Genomic DNA, 22,920 nt, shown 5'->3' with positions numbered 1-22,920 from the left:
TATGTCAACACACACAACTCAAAGTGATGATGTTCAGCTACCAATTACTGCCGGAAATTTAAATTAGTTCTAAAAATATAGGTTATGTTCTGCTCTGAAATACTTAATCTATTTGGCACTTTTTCTGGGACATTTAATGGTCCATCAGCACAATGTTAGACTATAAGAACATAGAATTAGACATACTGCTTGCCTAGGGGATTCTCCATTTAAATAGACAAGCAAAAAAGATTAAAAACTAGACGCCATGTATGGAAGAAATAAAGTGGATCACTTTATTAAGAAAGAATATTTATATGACACAAATGAACCTATCTATCTGTGAAACAGAAACAGACTCAAAGATATAAAGAACAGACTTAAAGGGTGCCAGGGCAGGGGGGAGGAAGGAGGGATGGGCTGGGAGTTTGAGGTTAGCAGACACAAACTATTATATATAAAATGCATAAACAACAAGGTCCTACTGTATAACACAAGGAACTATATTCCATATCTTGTGATAAACCATAATGGAAAAGAATATTAAAAGAATGTGCACATGCTTAACTGAATCACGTAGATGTATAGAAGAATTAACACAGCATTGTAAATCAACTATATTTCAATTTTTAGAAAGAAGGAATATTTATAAAAGAGATACACAACGCAGAGCACAGTAGTAAATGACAAGATGTCTCTCAGTAGCAAACTTCAGAGTATTAGAACAATCCAAGATGCTTTTTAAAGGGAACTGTTTTAAAGAGAGAGTCACAGATTGTCAGAGAGATGAAAAAGATGTCCTGGACACCTGTGGTTACAACAAAAAGAAAAGTTAATTAAAAGAGAAAAGATAATAATTCACATTCATTTGGAACTAAAGTAACATTAGAAATCATTTAGTCTAATCTCCATCCCTCCCCTATTGAAATATTTTCCTTGATAGAGGTCATTTAACCTCTATTATTAGAAGCATGTTTATTGGATGGATGAATGGATGGATGGATGGACAAATATTGCTTAAAATAAGTCTCTTAATTTTTTCATTTATTTGTTGAAAATGCTTTTCTTATGTCAACTCAAAATTTGTCTATTCCTAACTTTCTTTGCAGATCCTAGTTTTGTCCTCTATAATAGTTCTGCCCAGTATAAGAAGTATGAGAGCCACAAATGTGAGTCACATAAATAAATTAAGTTTCTATTAGCCGCACTAAAAAAGTAAAAGAAACACATCATTTTAATTTTAATAATATATCTATTTGATCAAATAATATGTCTATTTGATCAAAATATTATTTAAACATATAATCAATATTAAAATATTGAGATTTTATAGATTGCCTTCAGAACTCCAAGTATATTTTGATTTCCCACTGCATCTCAGTCTGTATCAGGCACATTTCAAGTACTCATGAGCCACAAGTGGCCAGTGTCTGCTCTACTGGACAGCTTAGACAATGGTTCATAAATTTGGCTGAACATTATAATCACAGGAAGCTTTTTGAAAATATAGATTCCTAGGATTCAACCCCAGAGATACAAACTTAGTTTAGGAAGGTCTAAGAGTATTTCTAACAAGGTAATTAATTAACCACTGATCATTAGACTAATACTTAAGAATCACTGCTCTAGAACAGTACAAAATAAATCTCAGATCTCCCATATATGACTAGCCTTCAAATATCTAAAATATAGGTCATATCTACACTGTCTTTTATTCTCCAGGCTAAAATTTTGCTCCAGAACAGCACAAAACAAATCTAAGTCCTCCCTTACATGACTACCCTTCAAATATCTAAAATACCAGGTCATATCCACAGTCTTTTACTCTCCAGGCTAAAATTCCCAAACTCTTTCATCTGTTCCTCATCTGACGTGGTTTCCAAACCTCTCAAATCTCTGGTTGCTGCCCTCTGGGTGCGACTCCAGTTTGGCTGATTTACAGTAGTGGAGAAGTACCACAGCACAGATAACCCAAACCACTCCTATCTTGGAAATCTTTCTTAGTACGTTCATATGAACATGACTGTCTCTGCTAAATGGTGAATTCACAACACATTAAACTGAAATTATAATCTCTCATTGTCAATAAGTATTCATGATGTTCAGGTTCTTCACCATGCTGCTGTTTGCCCCATGGCACACTTCATCTTGGGATGGAGAAGAGCCATCTCAGAATAATTCGGTTAACTAATAACTAAGTTCAGCAGAACTTGCTTTTTCAATGCATCTCAAACCTCTTGCCTTTTCTTATGACTAGAGAATGAAGTGTTTTGATTTAGTAGAAGAGCTCTTCAGCCTTCTTTAAAGTTATATAAATATAAAACATAAAAACATCACACAAAACCCAGATCTGTCATGACCAAATGGACTCAATTCAATGCTACAAATATTCACTTACTGATGGTTTACTGAGCACACTGCACACAATAGGCCAGGAGGCCACAAAAAGGAACAAGGTAGAGTTCCAAGCCTCAGGAGATTGCAGACCAGTCAGCAAGACAAGGAGATTCATGTGACAAATATTTATGGAGTTCCTACTATATGGTAGACACTTGACTGATCTATTAGTGAATAAAACATTCCCAAAGCCCGGCTCTTATGAAGCTTACTCTTTAGAGGGAAGAGGGACAATAAACAATTAGTATGATAAGTGACTTACTCATCATTCTGGATGAAAAATGTTATGAAAACTAACAGATCAGACTAAAGTGTATCAAGAATAATTGTGGGATAGAAGACAAGTTGAAATTTTACTCAGCATTCAGAGTAGGCCTCATTAACAAATTGATAGTTGATAAAATATTTGAAAAAAGGGGAAAAACATGTAGATATCTGGGAGAGTAGGATTCCAGGCAGAATAAACAGCCAGTGCAAAGGCCCTGAGTCACGAGAGTGCCAGACCTGTTTAAGGAACAGCAACGAGGCCAGTAGAGTTAAAGCCAAGAGCAAGGGGGAGAACAGCAGGCCAGAGAGTAACAGGGCAGGGTAGGAGTGTTCATGTAGGTCTTTGTAGGGCATAATAGGAACTTTACCTTTGAGTGAAGTGGAGAACTATTAAATGTGTGGAACAAAGCAGTGACATGATGTGAATTATGTTCTGAAAGGATCATTCTAGCAACTATGTTGAAAACAGAATGAAAGGGAGCAAGAGTGTAAACAGGAAGACCACTTAGGAGGCTACTACAATCATCCAGGTGAGAGAAGGCAATGGTGTGGACCAGGGAAGTAGCAGCAAGAAAATAGAAGTGGTCCGAGTTTTTATATTAAGAAAAAAACCTAGCTATAATACAGTGAGGTGGTTGTTTTAGTAGAGAAAGCTCAGACAGCACAGAAGAAACAAGAATTTCACCAAAGGAGAGATTAGTAGCGTAGCTAAGTCCTGAAAAATATGTAAAAGTTCACCAGGAAAAAGAAAGAGGAAGAACCATCCAGAGAAGGGAACTGGCAGAGTTGTTAGCGACCAGGAAAAATACAGGGCATGATCCTTCCCCTGGGGAACTTATTGTCTCAATAGGGAAACAAGACAGTAAATTACTTAAGATCAGAGTTCCAGTGACACTGGAATGAAAATTAGCAGAGAGACTATGGAGAGAAACAATCATGCCAGCAAGATATATTCAAGAGAAATCAAAGATGCAGCAGGAAATGTAGGGAAAGTGACTCTAATCCATAAAGGACCCACAGGGCCACCCAAGGGTCCTGCCAACATTACACTGGCCCTGAAACCACCATTCAAGGTTCCACAGAATCTTATCCTCTATCACTGACTCCCATCAACAGACCAAATTTGTACTTTGCCAAGGAAGGCCAAGGTTACCCAGACACAGACAGGTAAAAAACCTGGGTTGTTTCCAACAACTTCTAATGCTTCTCTCCACTATACTGTGACTCAAAATCTATATACGACTCAGTTCAGTTCAGGTCAGTCACTCAGTTGTGTCCAACTCTTTGCCACCCCATGGACTACAGCATGCCAGGCTTCCCTGTCCATCACCAACTCTTGGAGTTACTCAAACTCATGTCCATCGTGTCGATGATGCCATCCAACCATCTCATCCTCTGTATATATGAGACTCAAAATCTAAGCTAGACTTTTAACACACTTAAAAAGCAATGTGTGTTGGGGTGACTATGGAGGAACTATATTCTGAATCTTCTTTTGCTGATTTACTCTATGACTCACCCCCACTTCTGAAAAGTGTATAACAGGGCAGATTATACTCCTTCCTCTACAAATGGACCCATTGTTCTCATCTCTCTCTATCCAAATTGGCATGCCCTCTTCACCTCAATAAAGCCCAAACAGAAAAAATAGAAAAGGAGCTGCTGCAGGGCCAGTTTCTCCCCCACTCCAGTTTACCTTCACCTTTATCCTCACATCACACGGCAAGTCACCTAACCTTAGTTCCTCCACAAAACCCAGCTTTCCTACCAGGGAGCCCCTAAAACAATCCAAGGGAGATTAACCCGCTGCTAAGCTGATTCCAAAATAAAAACAATATATGAGTATTGAATGTTTGGTAAATGCCATGCACAGTTTTATTGAGATAATTTACACATCAACTCTAAGAAATAGTACCGTCATTATCTCAATTGAAGTAGAGATAAGTAGCAAGTTAAAGTTCACACTAGTAACAAAGGAACCAAGATTTGAACTTGAGATATCTAGCTCTGGAGTCTATGTTCCTGACTACTAAAAACTACTGCTGCTGCTGCTAAGTCACGTCAGTCGTGTCCAACTCTGTGCGACCCCATAGATGGCAGCCCACCAGGCTCCTCTGTCCCTGGGATTCTCCAGGCAAGAATACTAGAGTGGGTTGCCATTTCCTTCTCCAATGCATGAAAGTGAAAAGTGAAAGTGAAGTCGCTCAGTCGGGTCCAACTCTTCCCGATCCCATGGACTGTAGCCTACCAGGATCCTCCATCCATGGGGTTTTTCAGGCAAGAGTACTGGAGTGGGGTGCCATTGCCTTCTCTGACTAAAAACTACTACAGCATATCAATATGAACTTGGAATTGCCTCCATAATTTCTTCCCTTTGCTAGACAAGCAAAGTGTGACCTTTTGAGCACTGATTTGTTGTCCTCCTTCTAAATTTTTCCTTTGAAGGGAGAGACACGTGGTTGTATGGGCTCCCTATCCCTTCCCAGAATGAAGACTGTCAGGAGGGTTCCCATCAAGAACAACTCAGAAAATACTTGTCCAAGTGCCCATGTCCACCTCCTGGCAGCAGCCTTAATGAGAAAGGGAAGAGTAGTGCTTTTCTTCCCATCGGCTCTCTCGATAATTCTTTTTAATTACAGTAGTCCACATATGAGTTTCAATAAATGTGACGCAAAAGTTACTATAACAGAAATATCCCCCAATAAACCATTTGCTTATAAAATGTTTCCACATACGATTGGCATCTATCTCTTCAATGTCAATTCTAAACTGAAACCTAGCAAAAGATGAAAAGTTTCACAAAGGCAGTAAAAACAATGTGATAGAAATGCTTACATGACACAAAGGCACTAGCTTTTGATGATCTGACTGCTGCTGCTGCTGCTAAGTCGCTTCAGTCGTGTCCGACTCTGTGTGACCCCACAGACGGCAGCCCACCAGGCTCCGCTGTCCCTGGGATTCTCCAGGCAAGAATACTGGAGTGGGTTGCCATTTCCTTCTCCAGTGCATGAAAGGGAAAAGTGAAAGTGAAGTCGCTTAGTCGTGTCCGACTCTTAGCGACCCCATGGACTATAGCCTACGAGGCTCCTCCGTCCATGGGATTTTCCAGGCAAGAGTACTGGAGTGGGGTGCCATTGCCTTCTCCAGATGATCTGACACAGATAGATAAATTTTTAACATGAAAAATAAAAATTTGACCAAAATAATAAATACCTCAAACTGAAAGATTTCTCTTTAGAAGGTTAAGAGACAGTTTTTAGGTATTTTTTCAAAAATAAGGAAACAAACAAAATACACAAAAACCCAACACTTGATTTTATTCTATTTGTTCTTATAATTGGCTCATAGTTAAATGATTATCTACAATTCACCAACTATAGACTAGGACAAATAATTTTCGGAGTTCTACCTTCTTTATGCTACAGTTCCAAATTTTCTTTTTCGCTATTTACAATTAAATTTTCGTTCCTGCTTTACCTCCTGTAATAATTTATGTAGACATCTTTCTTCCTCTACTGTACTTTATGACTTCTTTACACATAGTAGCAGTGAAATAGATATTTGTTAGGTTGAATTAATGAATTAATAAAGTTAAAAATCAATAGGAGACATATAACACCTTAATAAGGCCTTAATATCTATTACCTAAGTTATCAGTTACCATATTGACAGATAATTATTTGAGTTACAGACAGAAAATAACCCCAAAAAATAGGTGTCTGCAAGAAGGGGTCTGGAACCAGCATGAGGTGAAGGAGCCAGTGTGAGATGGAATAAAGCCAAAGAAATGCCCTTCACTTCAGCTGTTTTTGAAGATGCACGCCACAACCCTGGTAGTCCAATGGTTAGGACTCCATGCTTCCACTGCAGGGGCATGGGATCAATCCCTGGTCAGGGAACTAGGATCCCATAAGCTGTGTGTGTGCTTAGTTGCCTAGCCGTGTCCAACTCTTTGCAACCCCATGGACTGTACCCCACCAGTCCTCTGCCATGGGGATTCTGGCTCGGCCAAAAAAAAGAAAAGATCATCCACCTGTTAAAGTCTGTCAAGATTGCTCCAGCTCCTCCCAAGTTAGCATCCTACAGAGATCCCTGGCATTTTTGATAGGAAAACTCTAGTTATTCTTGTAGTGCATAGTTCTGAGGACCACATTCACCGGGTGCCAAACACCATGCTAAGTGTTATCCATTCTACTTCCAAAATTTGCATGCTTTCTATTTTCCCTCTCAACCTCTGGATTAACCTGTTGTGGGGAGGAAGGATATATTTTTGAAAAAAAAATACAAAAAAAACTCCATCACTTGATTTTACTGTTTGTTCTCAGAATGAACTCATAATTAAATGATGGAGAGAATCCCTTCAAGACTAATAATTTAGTATAAAGACTTTGACTTTATAGTTAAACTTTTAAGTCCCAAATGACTAAGTTAACTTTAACTGGCTACTTCAAATTTCCAGTCATTGTACAAATATATTCTCATGCATAGTTGAAGGCAGGCTCAAAAGAGAGTTTAATTCAGTTACAAAATAAATGTTTAACATATACATCACTTTCCTATTGCTGCTGTAACAAATCCCCACAAATCTAATGGCTAAATCAATGCAAATTTATTATCTCACAGTCTTAGAGGTTCAGAAGTCCAAAACGAATCTCACTAGGCTAAAACCGAGGTGTCTGTGAGGCTATGTTCCTCCTGGAGGTTCTAGGGGGAAACCCATTTTCTTGCTTTTTGTAGCTTCTAGAAACTGCCCACATTCCTCGGCTTATGACCACATTCCAACTTCAAAGTCAGCAATGGTCAAGCAAGTCTTTCTCACATTGCATCACACTGACTCTTTTACCTCCCTCCTCCATATTTAAAAGAGTGTCATGGCCATGGCCCAGGGTATTGTCCTGGGGGAAAACCATCTCCAGGACCCAGTGGCTCACCCAGATAATCCAGATAACCCAGATAATCCAGGAAAATGTCCATATTTTAAAGTCCACTGATTAGGAACTTAATTCCTTTAGCAACCTTAATCCCTCCAGGCAACATAACATATTCACATGTCCTAAGGATCTAGTAGGTAGACAGTTGGAGGATCATTATACATCCTACCACAATCTGTCCTTTAGGTGAACAACCTGTCCATCCCTCAGGAAAAACCACATTTACTCTATCCCTAAACCCCCAAAAGACTCAATCAAGCCTTTAGAATATCAACTCAAAGTTTAAAATCTGGTCTAAACCTTACCAATTCAAAAGCCCCAAATCTCACCATCTAAATCAGGTAAAAATGAGGCTTTGGAAATTATCCATCCTGAGACACAATTCCTATCATCTGTGAAACTGTGAAACTCAAGAAACAAGTTATCTCCTCCCAAAATTCAGTGGTGAGATAGACACGGGATAACAGTTATTGACATTCTGATTCAAAAAGGGAGAAAATGCAAGTTAAAAAATTTAGACACCAGACCCATGCAATTTTGAAATCCAGCCAGGTAAACTGCATCTGGTTTCAAGGTCTGAGAATAATCCTCTGGGCTATAAGTTTTGTCTTTGGGGTCTCAGTTCTGCCCATGGAAGGTAGCACATGTTTGCAGCTGAGCAGTTTAATCAGCCTGTATCTTAGTTGTAGAATTTAGGGGGTCCAACAACCTTCTTTCATTACATCCTCTCACTTCCCCTTTCAGGCCAGGAGTGTTATTGCTGGTATGATCTTCTTAAGAACCTTGTGTTCCTCCCATATATATCATTGAGATTTATTCCAACAGACAAGAGGTTCCTCCACAAATACCTCTTGGTTAGGGACATCTCTATTACAGGCTTCCACTGAGATGTGTGAGGGAATTCATGTCACATGTTCAATTTCTTTAAAGAGCCCTCTTTGGAACTGAATACTTTGGCTTTACTTCTGAGGCACTACCAGAATGGTTTTAGGTCACGCTATCAGCTTTCTTTCCAAAAAAGGCTTTCCTGACAGCAAATCTCCTAATTTCAGCATATTTTGCAATCTGGATAGGCTAAGAATTTCTCAAATATAAAGTTCTGGTTCCTTTTTGCTTAACAATTCTTCCCTCAATCAATGTTTCTCCTTTCACATTTTACTATAAGCAGCAAGAGAAAGCCAGGCTGCCCCTTTGCATATATATTATCTCAGCTAAATATCTAAATTCGTGTTTACAAGTTTGACTTCCCACATAACGGCAGGGCAGAATTCAGCTCAGTTTTCTGCCATTACCTAACAAGGATATCTTTTCCTCTGGTTTCCAATAACATGTTCCTGATTTCTGAGCCCTCATTTCTGAGCCCTCACTAGCATTGCCTTTATTGTCCATATCTATACAAATAGTCTGTTCATGACAGTTCAGGTATTCCCTGAGATGATTTGGGTTTTCTCTACCATGTTCTTCCACCTTTTTCTGAGTCCTCACTAGTAGAACCGCCAACATCCCTATTTCTACTAACAGTCTGTTCAAGGGAATCTAGCCTTTTTCTTCTATTATGCTTCTCAAAATTATTCCAGCGTGTGCCTACTGCACAATTTCAAAGCCACTTCCATGGCTTTATTTCTTTTTTTTTTTTTTTCCATGGCTTTATTTCTTACAGCATCTCCCACTTCCATTTATCAAAACCTATATTATTTTCGTGTTGCTGCTGTAGCAAATTACCACAAACTTAGTGGCTTAAATCAACACCAATTCATTATCTCACATTTCTGGAGGTAAGAAGTACAAATGGAATCTTACTGGACTAAAATCAAGGTGTCAGCTGTGCTGTGTTCCTTCTGGCCACACTGAATGAAAATCTGTTTTCTTACATTTTCCAAATTCTGGAGACTACCCACATTCCTTTGCTTGTGGCCCACTTTTATCTTCAAAGCCAGCAATGTCCAGGTGTAGTCATTCTTCTTTGCCTCACTCTGACACTGGCTATTCTAGCTTCTGCTTTCACATTTAAAGGACCTTGTGATTACACGAGGCCTACTTAGATCATCCAAGAAAATTTCCTTATCTTAAGGGCAGATGATTTGCAACCTTAATTCCCCCTTGACAAGTAACATAACATATAATCAGGTTCCTAGGATATGAATATCTCTGAGGGGCTATTATTAACCCTGCCACAATATATACTGCATAATGATAAGCTTTCAATTCTTCTGTATAAATATGATGTACCGTGTAACCTAATCCATGCTATCTTCATTGGCTTCATTTCATATCACAATGCTTAGGTTTCCACCACTCTGGGTTTCATCCATTTTCTCAAATGCACTATGCTCATTCGAGAAAAAGATCTTTGCTCATGCTATTTCCTTTGCCCGTGTTACTCCTTCTTTCTGAATCCCCATAGCTCCTCTTCCCCAGACTACTCTTAGGTATCCTTTGGCTATCAGCTTAAGTGATTCTTCTTAAAAGAGCTTCCTTGATCCTGCAACTCCCTAAACAAGATGTAGATTCTCTTACATCCTTAGTTTTTCTTCATATCATTTATCTTAATAGTGATTAAATTATTATCTGTGTAATTGTTTGTTTAATGACTACTTTGAAGGCATTATGGAAGTTCTAACTTCATTTATTATATGGCTAATACCTAGCAGAACAGTAATTCCACAAAAAATTCTTCATAACAACATTAATTTCATAATTGAGGGTACTGAAGCTCATAGAAATTAACTTTATGACAGAAACACAAATAATGAAATTCCACTTGTTCTATCTGGTTTTTAAGCCAGTCTCTCAGTCACTGTGCTATTCTATTCTAATGGGGCATCAATGATCACTGTCTCTAAGTCCACAGAGACTCTCTGATCTTCACTGAAGGTCAAGTATTCACTGAAGACAAATATTCACTGCCACTCACTTTCCTTATGCAGTTACTACTGCCTCATCAAGCCAATGACCCACCACCAAATGTCCAATTTCATTCTTGTTTTCAAATACTGTCATAAGGATAGACTTGGGAATACTTTTTTCTTTAAAATATTAGAGTTCTTTAAAAATAATGACTAAAAAATTTATTTTCAAATTGCCAAGTCAGGGGGGGAATATGCTTTTATCTTATCTACTTCTCTTGTGGAGATTAATGGTATTATAAAAATCTGTAGACACCCCAGAAGAAATTTTATTAAACCAAAGAGGAAATGATCTAGCTTGGGAACACAGCCAGGGCAAATGTTAAAACCAAAGATCTAAAAGTCATGCTAGAAAGTCCTAGAACTATGCTTCTGTATACTCTTGGTCTCTTGTGCTCAAAGAGGAAAGAACATTACTGTGATCATTATCTTGAAGAATATTCCCTTGACTTTAAACAAGATTGGTAGAATTTTATTTATAATTGTACTAGCCCTCAACATTTCAGAATTCTTCAGCATCCAGTCCTCCATTTGTTAAAAACATAAGTATATTTTTGTGGCTTAGTCAGATTACTGCTAGAAATACATAGATCTTGATACAGATTCCAAATTGTTGCCTGTTCACTTGTTTCTTTGGAAAATTATTATCACTGGCACAGATCAAAAGCCACACGTATCAATGGATGATCTAATTTAGTATCTTATTACTTCAATTTCCAAAGCAATTATAAACCAAATTTCAACAAGAAAACAACTTGTGTATAAAGATCAGATATAACTTTGAAACACATTTCTCTTTGTTTTGTTGTATGTATAATAAGTATGATTATTAAATAATAGTAGATTCATATTGCATGATAATTTACAAAAAAGTATTTAGATTTGAAAAGTACCAAATTACAAGCATCTTAAAAATGAATAAAGAGAACAATGAAGTACCAAAATATTAAATGAGCAAAAGCCATTGGGAAATTATATGCTGAGATTTCTTTAAAGATAAGAGACAAAAGAAGATACGACTGCAGAAGAAAATTGATGGTTCAAAAATCTCTCCCATCTATCTAGAACATAACTGACAGCACAAACTAACTTATCTGTTAGATTTATGTGAAATCTGAGAGCATCTCACAGGTTTTGTAACGTTACTATTCCTGCTATGACATTTTACAAACTATACAGAAATATCTGCAGCACCCTCAATTCACTATAAAACAAATCCATAAAGTCTTTAGATGTTGAAAGCTTTTGTCTCGCTAAAACTCATGAAATCCCAGTGAAGCAACAGGAGTCAGAACTAACTTCTTATCAACAGTTTCCACATTCTAATTGCAGAGAACAGAACTTTCCAAGGTAATAGAAAACTATCAAGCAGGCTCAAACACCCACCTGTCGTCAATTTTAAATTCTCAATTTGAGAATAAGAGAAATCATTAGAGCATAATAAACACATTAGTAACATAAGCCTACTGAGAACACGTGCGTGTGTGCAAGCTTACTCACTCAGTCCTGTCAGACTCTTTGCAACCTCATGGCCTGTAGCCCGCCAGACTCCTCTGTCTGTGGAATTTTCCAGGCAAACATACTAGAGTGGGTTGCCATTTCCCACTCCAGGAGATCTTCCCAACCCAGGGATCAAACCAGTAGTAGGCAGATCCTTTACCACTGTGCCACCTGGGAAGCCCCTACCCAGTAGCAAAAACTTACTGATTGATTGGCTATATGAAATAAGGTTGATAATTAGACAAGAAATAAAACTTTGCTTCTCCAAATCTCTTAAAACCTTGCTTCTTGGGCATTTAATCTTTCTAAATATTGGTCTTGGTACCAACAGGGAAACAAAAGCAGTTCATCAGTGTGCACTGATACATAGTAACTATGGACAACTCATTTGCAACACAATGCCTATCTTCAACAACTGACAATTTAAATAAAAATGAATACTAAACATTTCTTTTTAAAATTTAACCAGAAAAAGATACTGGTGCCTTCTGACTATTTCCGAGAAATTGTCCAGCATTAGAACATAAAATGCACAGTCCTGAAGGTTTCTATTTGTGACAGCTCAGACACTCTTCAGAGAAAGCCAAGAAGAACACCAATATAATTTAAAGGACCTTTGGAAATTTTAAGGACACTTCAATGCCATTTATTTGTCAGGAGCTTTAGCTTCCGTAAAGCTTTCCAGTTACTCAATTTGGCAGTCCTGAAATAATTTGTTTCCAGTTCGCAGGGACTGAAAAATCAGAGATTGAAAAAAAAAAGAGAGAGAAGAAAAAACAGGAGTTTAACCCTAATGACACCTTTATTCCACTCTGTGAATTTTGCTGACAGTCTAATCTTATTTCCTTTATTAGATTTGGTAATTGTTTTTAAAGGATTCAATATCAAAGTCACACACACACTCCCCACCAAAAAAAAAAAAGGCCTTTAAGTAAATAAAATATTATCACAAATATCTGTCATAATAAAAACATTTAGTGGGTGCACCATAATTAAAAGAGAAAATTACATTTAACATATTGTAAGAGTAAACTTGTTTTAAATAAATGCAACACAGGTCAGTTTCCTCCTTTTCCAACTGTAAGCTTTGGTGTTACTGTCCATGGTGACACATACTGGCTATATTGAGCAACAACACCTCTACAGCAACACTCAAGTTTTATTTTATGCCTATTTCTTCGTGGTAATTTTGCTGAAGAAGTTTTATTTTGCATATCCAACTCTTTAGTAATTATGAGTTGCCGTTTTTTTGAAGGCACAGCAACAAAATCACAAAAGAAAAATCTGGGTGGGGTGGGGAGAAGATGCTTTAGTCAGTACATCAAATATGTTAAACCAAATTCCATTTCTCTTTTGCCTTCATCTGTACTTCACCATATGGGAAACTACTCTTTCTGTATGTGTTTAGCTACCTTTTAGAATACTCATGTTACAGCATCTCCCCACAAACCAAGAAACCTTCAAAAGTGTTGGTGAATCAACGCTGAAGGCTTGATTCATTGGAGTTTGCTTCTGACTATCTAACACAGATAAATTTAAATGCAGACACGTGCATAGCCATTGTCCATTGACTTCAACAAAAATGTTTTAAAATCCTAAGTACGAAATTAACGGTGAGACAAAGAATACTTTAAGAGAATATTATTTCTTTTCTCTTGTTATCGATGGAGAAGAATCATTATCTTTCAATGAGGAATCTTAAATATATTGTTTGTGCTTAAAACTATTGAAAGATTTGATTTTCCCACAAAGCTACCCACATAAAGAAATTCGTCCTCAACTGAGCACCATTGTACCTGAAACTTTCAGAGAGCAATGTCTTAACTAAGATTAAGCTACCCTATTTCCTACCTAAATCAATTTCACCCAGATGAGGTGTTTCTTATAATTCATTGTTCCCCAGACTCCAGAATCAACCATCTGCCATCGGAGTTTCTGCACAGTAATTAAGGAACTATTAGACTGGCAAGAGTACAAAGTAAGGAAGAGGAGGGGGCGGGAGAAGAGAGAAACAAGCCACTTAAAAAGAGGTGGAAGATGTGTGTATTTCACACTGACCCCTCCTCGTCTCAGCTCAGATACTGTCATCCATGAGGCAGAACAGAAGTTAGGAGGAGCGGCCAGGCCAGCTCCTCCCGGGGTTATCCGAACTGAAACCGCCCTGGGGACTGAGCACGCTCCTCATACCTTGAAAGAGAAAAGCTTTCGTTCCATTGTGCAGCCCGGGGACCTGGCGCACTCCGGTCGTGGACTCCCCAAGTTCTAACTCCGTTAAGACGTCAATCTGCAGGGAGGGGTCCACACCAAGACCCCAAACTGGTGAGAGTGAGGAAGGGAAGAGAAAAGAAAGAAAAAGCTCCATCAGAATGCAAGCCTCTTCTTTCAGGGCAGCAAAGAACCGCGTCTTCGAGACAATATTGGAAATTGACGAAGAGAGGCGACTCCCTCAGCCACCGCGGAGAGCCTTACCTGAGATCAGCAGCCCAGCTTTAAATAGCGGAGCACCCAGTCCCATTTCCGTGACCTACTTTAAACCCCGCTTGGTGCAAAGTTCCCCTCGGCCCTCAGACCCTAGACTTGGGGTGTGACCCGCCCTGCGGTCTCCAAGACAAGCACAGGGACAAAAAAAAAAAAAAAATCCAAATCCAAACCCACCCCCGACTCCAAGCTTCCCACTCCAGACCTACTTAACATGGAGGGAAAGCGAGGCGTCCCCAGGCAGCTGGGGCTGCCCCGAGGTGGGAGCCATCCCTTCTCCCGCCCCAGCTCTGCGGCCACTCACCTACTCCGAGACCGAAGAGCAAACAGAAGGTTCTCAGTAAGACCCGAGACTCCATGGTGCCCATCTGCTCAGTCCATCGTCTCCCTCTTTAAAAATAAAAATCGAAGAGGTTCTTGGAATTAAGCGGGAAAAAAAATATCGTTTGTCTTTCCTAACGCTGCCTTGGATTTACTGATTAGTAAGATTAGTACGATTTGGTTGCTAAGGAAAAAAAGGGAGGACCCCCCAGGCACGTGAAGAACTTAGAGCCTCCAATGCGCACATCATTCCCACACGCAAAGCCCAGGCGGCGGGCGCGGGTTGGGAGGGGGTGCGGAGGGAGGGGTCGGCCTCGCCGGGGGCTGCTCCGCCGGAAAATTAGCTCTAGAGACGAATCAAAGCGGCCGAAGGAGCACACTCCCGGAGGAAAGGAGGCCGCCCCAAAAAGCCCGGACTGGGGCTGCCCCGCACCCGCCCGTCTTCCCCGCCGCCCGAACCTGTTGTAAAGGCAGAGACAATGGAGAGAGCGCCGGGAGACAAGCTGAGGAGAGACGGCTCCTCGGCGAGGGAGGGGCGGGTCGGGGAGGCGGGGAGAGGAGGAGAAGGGAGGGAGTCCGAGCGCGAGGCCCGGCGCCCCGCGTCCCTCTCCCACGCGGGCTTCTCGGTCCCCAAGCCCGGTCCAGCGGACCCCGCAGCCGCGACAGCCTCCGCCGCGTCCTTCCTCTCTCGCCGATCCCGGCTACGCTAACTCCTTCGGGATCGAAAGATCTTATTTCAAGGTGCTAAGTTGATGGGCGGTCTTTGCTCTCACCCCTCAATTTTGGGCGCGTGTCTAGAAAGACAGACGGAGACAGAGAGAGGACCACCCAACAGCAGAAGGCGAGGCTAGATGGAGACGCGCTCGCCCGCCCTTTGGTCAAAGGAGGGAAGCGCAGCCCCGCGGACGAGAGGGGAATCCCTCTCGGAGGTTTGCGGAGGAAGACTACTAAGGCAGCCAGACTCCCGCGGTGGGGCTGGAAGTAGGGACAAACGGGCGGAGACCGGTGGCGAGCCTGGGAAGCCCTGGGAGCTCCTGGGGAGAGGTTCCCTGCCCGGGGCGGGGCGCTGGAGAGCTTCCCCCGCGCCGAGAGAGCAGCGGAGAACTTAGCCGGGAACTGCTGGACAGCTCCGGGACCTCGCGCGCCCCCTGCCAAACACAGCGCACAGGTCCGGGCTCCGGTTCTCCGGGACAAGCACACAGCATGAGGCAAGAGCAGCAGAGTCAGGGTGCCTGCCTATGCCGAAAAGAAGAGAAAAATGATAGATAGATAGATGGAGGTTCCTTTAAATTTTGAGGTAAATTTTGGATAATGACAATGAAGTCCCATACTGAGGAAGAAAGTTTCAAAAGCGATTAAAATGTTAATCTATACAAGGTCAATTGAGTTTCTTAATTTTCCATCCAAACAAGTAGATTCTGAATTCTCGAAAGGAGCCTACACAGTTAGTTACCAAAATACCTACTGGGTAGAGTCTGAGGTTCCAGCAGGGCAATATATACTCTATCATACTATAATAGGAGGAGGGCACAGCAACCCACTGCAGTATTCTTGCCTGGAGAATTCTATGGACAGAGAGCCTGGCGGGTTACAGTCCATGGGGTCACACAGAGTTGGACATGACTGAAGCAACTTAGTAGCATACTATAACAGGATGAGTGGGACATATTTAGCTCTGTCCTTGGAATTTTTAAGGGAAAAAGATCAGAATCTGGAAGTATTTCCAAATTAAGTTTAAATGATCTTTCCTTATTAGTTTTTCTATTTGATTCTATTTCTAATTTTGTAAACTTTTGAGAAGTAGATCCGTACTTAAATGTGATGAAGTATTGTTTTATGTAACTTCACAAACTTGCAAAACTACACAAAATGAAATTCATGTAACTGAATTGAATTCAAAGGAAATTACTCATCAAGAAATTAAAGATCTTTCTATAGCAGTGCAACTAAAGTAATGAATTGTAACAAGTATTTACAAATGTGACATTAAAAACTGAAAGATAAAATCAGAGGAAAAAATAAATATACATATACACACATATTTAAAGGAACCAGAGATCAAATTGCCAACATCCACTGGATCATCAAAAAAGCAAGAGAGTTTCAGAAAAACATCTATTTCTGCTTTATTGACTATGCCAAAGCCTTTGACTGTGTGGATCACAATAAACTGTGGAAAATTCTGAAAGAGATGAGAATACCAGAACACCTGACCTGCCTCTTGAGAAACCTGTATGCAGGTCAGGAAGCAATAGTTAGAACTGCACATGGATCAGCAGACTGGTCCCAAATAGGAAAAGGAGTACGTCAAGGCTGTATATTGTCACCCTGCTTATTTAACTTATATGCAGAGTACATCATGAGAAACGCTGGGCTGGAGAAGCACAAGATGGAATCAGGATTGCTGGAAGAAAGATCAATAACCTCAGATGTGCAGATGACACCACCCTTATGGCAGAAAGTGAAGAAGAACTAAAGAGCCTCTTGATGAAAGTGAAAGAGGAGAGTGAAAAAGTTGGCTTAAAGCTCAACATTCAGAAAACTAAGATCATGGCATCTGGTCCCATCACTTCATGGCAAATAGATGGGGAAACAGTGGAAACAGTGTCAGACTTTATTTTGGGGGGCTCCAAAATCACTGCAGCTGGTGATTGCAGCCATGAAACTAAAAGACGCTTCCTCCTTGGAAGGAAAGTTATGACCAACCTAGATAGCATATTAAAAAGCAGAGACATTGCTTTGTCCACAAAGGTCCATCTAGTCAAGGCTATGATTTTTCCAGTAGTCACGTATGGATGTGAGAGTTGAACTATAAAGAAAGCTGAGAGCGAAAGAATTAATGCTTTTGGATTGTGGTGTCAGAGAAGACTCTTGAGAGTCCCTTGGGCTGCGAGGAGATCCAACCAGTCCATCCTAAAGCAGATGAGTCCTAGGTGTTCATTGGAAGGACTGATGTTGAAGCTGAAACTCCAATACTTTGGCCACCTGATGCGAAGAGCTGACTCATTGGAAAAGACCCTGATTCTGGGAAAGATTGGGGGCAGGAGGAGAAGGGAACGACAGAGGATGAGATGGTTGGATGGCATCACCGACTCAATGAACATGTGTTTGGGTAGACTCCGGCAGTTGGTGGTGGACAGGGGGGCCTGGTGTGCTGCAGTTCATGGGGTCGCAAAGAGTCAGACACGACTGAGTGACTGAACTGAACACACACACAAAGGAACACAGTCTTGCCAATACCTTGATTTTAGCCCAGGGAAATCCATTTTAGACTTCTGAACTACAGAAATGTAAGCTACTAAATTTCTGTTGCTTTAATCACTAAATTTGTGGTGATTTGTCTCAGCATTCAGAGAAAACTAGTATAAACACTAACCACATAAAGTTCAGTCAAAATGGTAGCCTCTGCAAACCCTGTATTCATAAATACATCTCAAAGCTAAATAAAATTTCCAAGAATTTTTTATTCACAAATGAACTTTAAATTAAAAAAAGAAAAAATTCCCAGATGCCAGGGAAAAACAGAGATAGCTGAAAACTGGCAGAAAAAGAACTAACTCAGGCGATGATTAGCAGAGAGTAGGACACAGGGTTTCAGACGCAATATGGACCTCAAGACAGTGGAGTAGAACTTTATCATCCACATGAGAACTAGAAACAATGAATTATGGCCAAAGCCAGAAGAGGTAAAGATGTTACTAATCCTTTCAATAAGAATAGGGAAATTTGAAATATTATATTGTATATATATACACAGACACACATATTTTACATATTGACCCAAGAATAAGAATGTCTGCCAGCTGCATATGACCGTAGGTGGAAAACTAAGTCATCAATCAGTTCAGTTCAGTTCAGTTCAGTTGCTCAGTCATGTCCAACTCTTTGCAACCCCAAGGACTGCAGGATGCCCGACTTCCCTGTCCATCACCAACTCCCAGGGCTTGCTCAAACTCATGTCCATTGAGTCGGTGGTACTATTCAACCATCTCATCCTCTGTCATCCCCTTCTCCTCCTGCCTTCAATCCTTCCCAGCATATGGGTCTTTTCCAGTGAGTCAGTTCTTCGCATCACGTAGCCAAAGTTATGGAGTTTCTGCTTCAGCATCAGTCCTTCCAATGAATATTCAGGACTGATTTCCTTTAGGATGGACTGGTTGGATTTCCTTGCTGTCCAAGGGACTCTCAAGAGTCTTCTTTGACACCACAGTTCAAAAGCATCAATTCTTTGGGGCTCAGCTTTCTTTATAGTCCAACTCTCACATCCATACATGACTACAAGAAAAACCATAGCTTTGACTAGATGAACCTTTGTCAGTAATGTCTCTGCTTTTTAATATACTGTCTAGGTTTGTCATAGCTTTTCTTCCAAGGAGTATGCATCTTTTAATTTCATGGCTGCAGTCTTTAGGCAGTGATTTTGGAGCCCAAGAAAATAAAGTCTGTCACTGTTTCTATCGTTTTCCCATCTATTTGCCATGAAGTGATGGGACTGGATGCCATGATCTTCATTTTTTGAATGTTGAGTTTTAAGCCAGCTTTCTCACTCTCTTTCACATTCATCAAGTGGCTCTTTAGTTCCTCTTCACTTTCTGCCATAAGGGTGGTGTCATCTGCGTATCTGAGGTTATTGATATTTCTCCTGGCAATCTTGATTCCAGCTTGTGTTTCATCCAGTCCAGCATTTCACATGATGTACTCTCCATATAAGTTAAATAAGCCAGATGATAATATACTTGTATATTGACATAAGCTTTGACATATTCCTTTCCCAATTTGGAACCAGTCCATTTTTCCATGTCTGATTCTAACTATAAAAAATGTCAAATCTCAAGCCTTGACATGAGCACATGATCTAAAATTACATCTTCACTGGTATCAGTTCAGTTCAGTCGCTCAGTCGTGTCCGACTCTTTGCGACCCCATGAATTGCAGCATGCCAGGCCTCTCTGTCCATCACCAACTCCCGGAGTCCACCCAAACCCATGTCCATCGAGTCGGTGATGCCATCCAACCACCTCATCGTCTGTCGTCCCCTTCTCCTTCTGCCCCCAATCCTACCCAGCATTAGGGTCTTTTCCAATGAGTCAACCCTTCGCATGAGGTGGCCAAAGTATTGGAGTTTCAGCTTCAACATCAGACCTTCCAATGAAAACCCAGGATTGATCTCCTTTAGGATGGACTGATTGGATCTCCTTGCAGTCCAAGGGACTCTCAAGAGTCTTCTCCAACACCACGATTCAAAAGCATCAATTCTGCGGCGCTCAGCTTTCTTCACCGTCCAACTCTCACATCCAACATGACCACTGGAAAAACCATAGCCTTGACTAGACGGACTTTTGTTGGCAAAGTAATGTCTCTGCTTTTAAATATGCTATCTAGGTTGGCCATAACCTTCCTTCCAAGGAGTAAGCGTCTTTTAATTTCATGGCTGCAATCACCATCAGCAGTGATTTTGGAGCCCCCCAAAATAAAGTCTGACACTGTTTCCACTGTTTCCCCATCTATTTGCCATGAAGTGATGGGACCAGATGCCATGATCTTAGTTTTCTGAACATTGAGCTTTAAGCCAACTTTTTCACTCTCCTCTTTCACCTTCATCAAGAGGCTCTTTAGTTCTTCTTCACTTTCTGCCATAAGGGTGGTGTCATCCGCATATCTGTGGTTATTGATATTTCTCCCGGAAATCTTGATTCCAGCTTGTGTTTCTTCCAGCCCAGCGTTTCTCATGATGTACTCTGCATATAAGTTACATAAGCAGGGTGACACTGGTATAAGAAATTCTAAAATCAAAAATTAGAATAAAACCCCAGCATGTACTGAAGAAGCAAATGTAAGAATTCTATTAGGGGAGCTTCCACAACTTCTGGCATATAAGAGAAAAAATTCTGATGAAGATATAAGCACAAAATAATAACAATAATAATTTGCATTGAAGTAAAATACCATGAAAATCAGTCAGGAGGCAAACACATGTATAAAAAGAGAATTAGTATCTCATGAACTCAGTATATCAGAAAAGCAAAATCAAAAGCACTAAAAAATATATTTTAAATGATTAGAGTTTTTTTAAGGCATAGAAAAAAACAATGAAGGTGCAGAACTGTATGAGTAATTATTAGGCAGATTTCAAAGGAAACCAAATAGAACTTCTAGAAATAAAGTGAAAGTGTTAATTGTTCAATCGTGTCCAACTCTTTGTGACCTCATGGACTGTAATCCCCCAAGCTCCTCTACCCATGAAATTCTCTAGGCAAGAATACTGGAGTGGGTAGCTGTTCCCTTCTCCAAGGGATCTTCCCGACCAAGGGATCAAACTCAGGTCTCCAGCATTGCAGGGGATTCTTTACCATCTGAGCCACCAGGGAAGCCCTCTAGAAATAAACATATATTTTAAAAATTACATTTTTAAAAGCACTGGCTATAAAAAGCAGCAGATAAAATAAAGATGGAAATTAGGGGGAAAATGTGGGAATAAACAATGAGATCTGAAGATATTATTGAAACTCTGGCAAGAATGATAAGGAAATGGAAAACATGAAGAATGTTACAATTAGAAGATCCAACACACAATTACTCAGAGATGTAAAATAAGAGACTATAGAAAGTGGAAGTAGATGGTGTCACTGGAAATATTTAAACAAATAAGAGTGAAAAGCTTTGAAGAATTAAAGCATGCATGAGAATCTAATCCTGGGTGAGATGAAAAAAGCACTTCACCCTTTCTCTCCCACTGATACCAAACCTGGTATGGTTAGAGTATGCATTTGAATGCATAGAGTATATGAGGACTCTGAAAATTAGGCAGTAGCTGGCAAACTGAGAAAGAAGACAAGAGTTTGAAGTACCACCACAGTGGCAGTGAGTACTTCTAAGAAATATACCATCACTCAAGTCATAGACTGCCTCTGGGTGATACACACATGAGATAAAACTGAATATACTATAAGATCTTTGAAATCTCTCCAAGAAAGCTAGTCAAAACTCACAGTCTAAATCTGACAGGGCCAATTGCCTGCTCTAAAAAAAAAAAAATGCCGTGCTCTATAGTACTTAAAATTCATAGTACTTAACAATATTCAAATGTTCAGGATATAATCTGAAATTATTTGGCATATGAAAAATGAAGGAAACTTCAACTTACATGGGAGAAATAAAATAAACATTTACCAATGCCAAGACGACATAGACGTTGGAATTATCTGAAAAAGACATTTAAAAAGCTATTTTAAAATACTCCATAAAATAAAGGCAAACAAATGGAAAGGAAGAAAGTGGCAGCAAATAAATAGAAGAGATTAAAAAAGAACCAAGTGGAAATTTTAGAACTGGAAAGCATAATAACAAAAATTTAAAAACTCATTAGAATGGGCTCAGTAACAGAATGAAGATGACAGAGGAAAGAGTCAGTGAGCTTAAATATAGATCAGATGAAATGATCCAACCAGAATAACAGAAATAAGTTTTTTTGTTTGGTTGATTTTTGGTTTTGCTTTTGTTTTGTTTGTTTGCATTTAAGTGAATATAAAATATAGAAACAGGAGCCTGAGACAAAATAACCTTAATGTTATCAGGGTCCCAGGAGAAGGGAAAGAGTTCAATAGCAAAAGAATAAAAAGGAATATTTCAAGAAATAATGGCCTAACACTTCTCGAATTTGCAAAAAGACATAAACAAGAGATTCAAGGAGCAGGGTGAATTCCAAATGGGATAATTGCAAAGGAATCCATGGCTGCTGCATCATATTATAATCAAACTGCTGAAAACAATAGAAATACAAAACTATCACAAAGAAAAAATTTTGAAAGCAATCAGAGAAAACTGACATATTACTTACAAGGAAGCAAAAATTTGAATGAATGCAGGCTTCTCATCAGAAACCATGCAGGCCAGAAAGAAGGGAATAACATATTTTAAAGTGTGCAAAGAATTCTATGTCTGGTGAAAATATCCTTCAGGAATAAAGACAAAGGGAAAGCATTCTCAGCTTAAGAAAATCTATAAGAACTGATTGCCAACAAACTTGTTGAGTGTGGACATCTTTGGGAAGTCATTCTTCTGGCTACTAAAATGACTGAAACAAAAATTTTAAAGTTCTCCAAAATGATTTCAATGTGCATATATTTAATATACAAGACAAT

At 39.7% G+C, this 22,920-nt stretch overlaps 1 protein-coding gene across 12 annotated transcripts in view; it reads right to left on the bottom strand.

The window, feature by feature from the left end:
* Positions 1–22,920, bottom strand: part of NELL2 (neural EGFL like 2) — a 457,071-nt gene that overhangs the window by 351,219 nt on the left and 82,932 nt on the right. For 8 of the 12 annotated variants that reach the window (XM_081593579.1, XM_081593571.1, XM_081593572.1 and 5 more), the window contains 2 exons: positions 14,763–14,848; positions 14,168–14,296 (listed from right to left, as the gene is read on the bottom strand). The exons of 1 other annotated variant lie outside the window; for it this stretch is intronic. In XM_081593579.1, the coding sequence (XP_081449705.1) occupies positions 14,168–14,296; positions 14,763–14,826 (193 nt within the window). In that variant the 5' untranslated portion in view covers positions 14,827–14,848. Of the gene's footprint in view, positions 1–14,167; positions 14,297–14,762; positions 14,875–15,238; positions 15,730–22,920 lie in introns of those variants that run through there. 3 more of the 12 variants (XM_081593581.1, XM_081593575.1, XM_081593582.1) reach the window with 3 other exon arrangements.

The sequence above is a fragment of the Giraffa tippelskirchi genome, chromosome 4 (genome assembly GCF_054371585.1).
Source record: "Giraffa tippelskirchi isolate mGirTip1 chromosome 4, T2T-mGirTip1v1.2.pri, whole genome shotgun sequence".
Lineage (NCBI taxonomy): Eukaryota > Metazoa > Chordata > Mammalia > Artiodactyla > Giraffidae > Giraffa > Giraffa tippelskirchi.
Note: the sequence above shows the minus strand (reverse complement) of the source record. Positions and strands in the feature narration are given on the sequence as shown.